Source organism: Lathyrus oleraceus, chromosome 1 (assembly GCF_024323335.1).
Source record: "Lathyrus oleraceus cultivar Zhongwan6 chromosome 1, CAAS_Psat_ZW6_1.0, whole genome shotgun sequence".
Classification (NCBI taxonomy): Eukaryota; Viridiplantae; Streptophyta; class Magnoliopsida; order Fabales; family Fabaceae; genus Lathyrus; species Lathyrus oleraceus.
Genome location: NC_066579.1, coordinates 41,122,037 through 41,126,430, shown reverse-complemented (window position 1 = coordinate 41,126,430; position 4,394 = coordinate 41,122,037). Strand labels below are relative to the sequence as shown.

At 31.1% G+C, this 4,394-nt stretch overlaps 1 protein-coding gene across 1 annotated transcript; it reads left to right on the top strand.

The window, feature by feature from the left end:
• The first annotated feature begins 879 nt into the window (after positions 1 to 879).
• LOC127093229 (uncharacterized) lies at positions 880 to 1,655 on the top strand. Its single transcript, XM_051032162.1, has one exon. It carries the CDS (start codon positions 970 to 972, stop codon positions 1,378 to 1,380), a length of 411 nt encoding a protein of 136 aa, XP_050888119.1. The 5' UTR covers positions 880 to 969; the 3' UTR covers positions 1,381 to 1,655.
• Positions 1,656 to 4,394: the final 2,739 nt, after the last annotated feature.

Here is a 4,394-nt window from a genome sequence, read left to right as displayed (position 1 = left end):
CATCATTTGAATTGTTGAAGTGCCAACTTCTCCCCCTTTCTTTCTACTTGTTTAACTTTCCGAGTATTTTCTTGAATTCTCTTTAGAGAATAGAATTATGTTAATTTCTCCTCGCTTGAGTTGAGAAATTATCAAGTATAATTTTTGGATTCTTTTTAGAGAATTATTCAAATTTCTCTTTGTTTGAGAAATCATTTTGAATGGTCAAATGACCATTATTGAATTCACTTTGGAGAATTTTGGGAATTTCTCTTAGTTTGAGAGATTATTACAAATGGTCGTTATACCAGATACTACGAGTGATATTTATTTCATATTTGAATATCTTTGTACCATCAGACAATTTATTTTTAGACCGATTATCTACCATGTAAGTAGTAATCGTACAATATAGAACTGAACTGTTTTATCCTAAAGACGACACATCCTAAAGACGGCGCGGTAGTTCGAGTGTTTTACATAACTTTAAACAATACTGTAAAACATCTTTAAAAAAACGACATAATCTACAACTCGACTCGATAATTTCTTCTTCAAAACCTTAGAAACAACCATCAAAATATCATTATCCATTTTTTTGAATATATATAAAATTGTAACAGATAATATAAATATAATTAAATTGAGTATCTTAAATAAAATGGTAATACATCTCCAATTTAAAAAATGGAATCATAGTCAGACATGCAAGTAATTAAGTAATTGATAGATGCAAGTTTTCCAAATATAGATTATAGTGTTTTAATCACACACAAAAAGACTATATAGCATTTTAATAGAAAATATCATGATTTATTCCTTCCAAATAAACATATAAATATCCTTTTATCAAAAAATAAAAAAATATAAATATAAATATCCCTTTAAAAACAAGTGAATTGAAAGAAGCGTAGACTCTGGTAACTATAAATATCGGAACATTTCACATTCTCTTCCTCCGTGAAAGCCTCACTAAGTTTTCAAGAAGCCATGGTCGACATAATCACCCGAGAATCGCCGAAGCGCAAAGCGAACCGTGTTTTCATCAACCTAACGACGCTTATGATGGTGGTGGTGAAGCGAGCAAGTCGTTTACCGTTGAAGCTGAAGGCGGCGCCGGCGATTGAGAATCGGAAAATTGAGATAAAGTCACCGAAGAAGCTTCTGAAAAACATAAGCAACAAAGCGATGCCGTTTATCGAGAAGATGAAGAAGAAAAAGAAAGGGAAGGATGATTGGGGAGACGGCGGTGTGTGGCAGAAAGCGATCATGATGGGAGATAAGTGCGAGCCGTTGGATTTCTCCGGCGTGATTTACTACGATAGTAAAGGGAAGCAGGTAAGCGAATTCCCTCTCAGGTCACCACGTGCGACTCCCGCGCCGGCTTTATGTTCCGGTTGAAACTCCGGGAAAGAGTTCAGAGTATGTTCTCTTTTTTTTGAACTGGTGAAAAACTGTATATAGTTATGGAAGCTGGAGTTTTTATTTAAATAAATTAATATGCTTGTGTCTCGAGCAAATCAGAAAAAAAGAAAACCCTAATCGCGCTCAGAGATACTTATACTTATGGATCACACATCAAAGAAATCCTCACATCAATCTCTGATGCGAAGTTGTAGTCTCTTTTAATTGTGATGTAGTTTATGAGAAAATAAATTTATGTTTATCTTTGATTATGCCTTCTGTTGTTTGAGTCATGAAATAATTGCGTATTGATTCTGTGACTATTGTTTGAGAGTCTAATGCTATTTGTTAACCTCACGCAATGAAAGAATTGAGATGATGCTTGTTTTTCTTAAGCTAGTATTAGTTATTTTTTTTACTAAGTGCAAATATCAATTAGGATATACCTTTTTTTCTTAGTAATTTAATGGCCATCCCTTTAAAGAGAGTAAGTGAGATGTTGCGTTGGAATCACACCTCTGCAATATTGATGTTTATGCATAGAAATATTCAGTAGAAAAATATATTATCACTTTCAAAGCTATTAAACTCAATGAATTTCAAGTAAAAAAAATGATTTTGTACCCAAAACAAAAAAAGTAATTGATTATTTAGAATTTTTGATAGGTCGATCTCTTTCCAAGTGGGTACAATCGATGTTATAAATTAAAAGGGAAAATAGGAAGTAAATTAGAGATGAATTGTTGAGATGATGTTGTTAGGTATATGGAATAAAATCAAGGGTGAATATTAAGTCTAAATGCCATAAAATATGCGTATAATGCGCGCGGTGTCCACTAGTGTCCACTAGTGCGATGCCAAAAGGAATGAGTGGATTTGGATTAAAGATGGAAAGCTCTCTAAGTAGAAATGAAGAAGTAAAAGAACAAGATTCTACTAAATTATAATGTTATTACAATACACATTATCTTGTTTATGTATACTAGTAATAGAAATGAAAGAATATGAAAAGAAACCAACAAATGAAGTTATTTTTGGGTGTGTTCGCGGTACAAGTTGAACGGTTCGATTGACTTTTAAAAATCAAATTAAATCAAATGAATGTAATTTGAGTTGATTCGATTGATTCAGTTTTTTACAACATTTTTATTGATCTATACATACAAATATAAAGAACAACATATATAGAACAACATAATTTTATGTTTAATCAATCATACGTTACTAAATAATAATAAAATTTATCATATTTAAATAATAATTTCTCATTCAATATACAAAAATTATATTAGACAAAAAAATATAAAATATAAAATAATAGCTTAAGGGAAATCGCATTAAACAATATAAAAAAAGGTTACCATATTTTTTCCAACTTTCTATATTAGCGTTTTAAGGTCATAAAATGGATTACCAAATAATATCACCCAATATAAAAGTGCCATTTGTTGAAAATTTTAATAGCGTTTTATTAATAAGTGCTATTAAATTAATGTTATTATTGATCAAAATTAATGCTATTAAGTTCTAAGACAACTCCTACACTCTAAAGTATTTTTTTAATCGTTTTATATATTAAAAATATTTTCAAAATCTAAGTTATTAAGAAGTTGTCCACTATCGTTTAAAATGATTTTTAAACTAACCAATTGATTTGGTACTCAAGCCAATTGATTGGGAAAATCTTTTTGAACCTGCTAATTAATTGAAGCATTAAGTCAATCGAATGGATAAAACCTAAATAATTAGTCAAACGATTAGGACAATACCTTAATGACTTGTAACAGCTCTCTATCAAATATTTTTATATTGGACAAGACAATCTATTAAAAACAAGTCATCCAATCGATTGGGACTTAAGCCAATTGATTGACTCATCAATTATGCCTATGGATTATTTCCTTTTCTGATTTTCAACTCTTATATAAAAGAGGCTCGCCTCCTCTCATTTCACGCCATTTTTCAAAGCTTTATATTTTCTTTGGAATTATCTCTCTCTCTAGACATATTTCTTTATCACTTCAGTTGCCTTAGTGCTTTTGAGTGAAACTTTTCTTGTAAGAAAGAGTTTTGTAAGTGGTCGTGCTAATTGTTTAATTCTTGAGAGTGTGATACTCTTGGGAGATTGAGTTTGGTTCATGAGATAAACCAGTCATAAAATCTCTGACTTGGTTTCTTGAGCTTTGCCGAAAAAACTCGGTTTGCTTATTGAGATAAGCCAGAAAATCTATAAAAGGTTTGTTAGCTTAGCCTGAGGTAAAATATATATTTGGTTGGGGATAAGCCTTTGAAAATCTCAAGATCAGATTCTATTAAGGTTTGTGGGCATAATCTGTAAAAGCTCAAAATTTGTAGTCAACATTTTAAGAAGATTTCTTGGGAACAGGACTAGGTCAATGTTCGACCGAATCTGGATAACTCTCTGGTGCAATATTTCTAATCATTATTCTATTTAAGTTTTTCTATTTATTTTGGCTATTTTTATTTTTGATGTTGTTTACTCTATTGGTAAGAAATTACTAACATGTTTTCAAGCATAACTAAGAAAACCATTAAAGTAATCGCGAACTTTAAGTACCATAATTCGTCTCTTCCCCCTCTTGTGCTTAAAGTCACTTGTCCAACAAGTGGAATCATAGCCTAACACGTGTTAATGAATAATCGTCTCAGGAGAAAAAATACTTCAAGTTATTCACTAAACAAACCCTCATTCTTTGATGTAGAAGGGTATAGTTTATGGAAAGAGAAAATGAAGTTTTTTCATAAAAGGGATGGATCGTAGTATTTTGAGGGTTGTGAATGAAGGTTCAATTGTTCCTACACACAAAGTTAATGATGTTGTAGAAAATAAACCTAAAAAGGATTGGACCAAAGATGACAAAGAAATTGTGCAGTGCAATTTGAAGGTGAAAGTTCTCATCACTATCGCTCTCGATCTTGATGAGTTTTTATGAATTTTTCACTACAAAACTGTTAAAGAAATGTGTGACAACATCCAAATTACCCATGAA

Bases quoted from the DNA above. Each gene is read 5' to 3' on its own strand.
- LOC127093229 (XM_051032162.1), top strand. From the start codon at position 970: ATGGTCGACATAATCACCCGAGAATCGCCGAAGCGCAAAGCGAACCGT.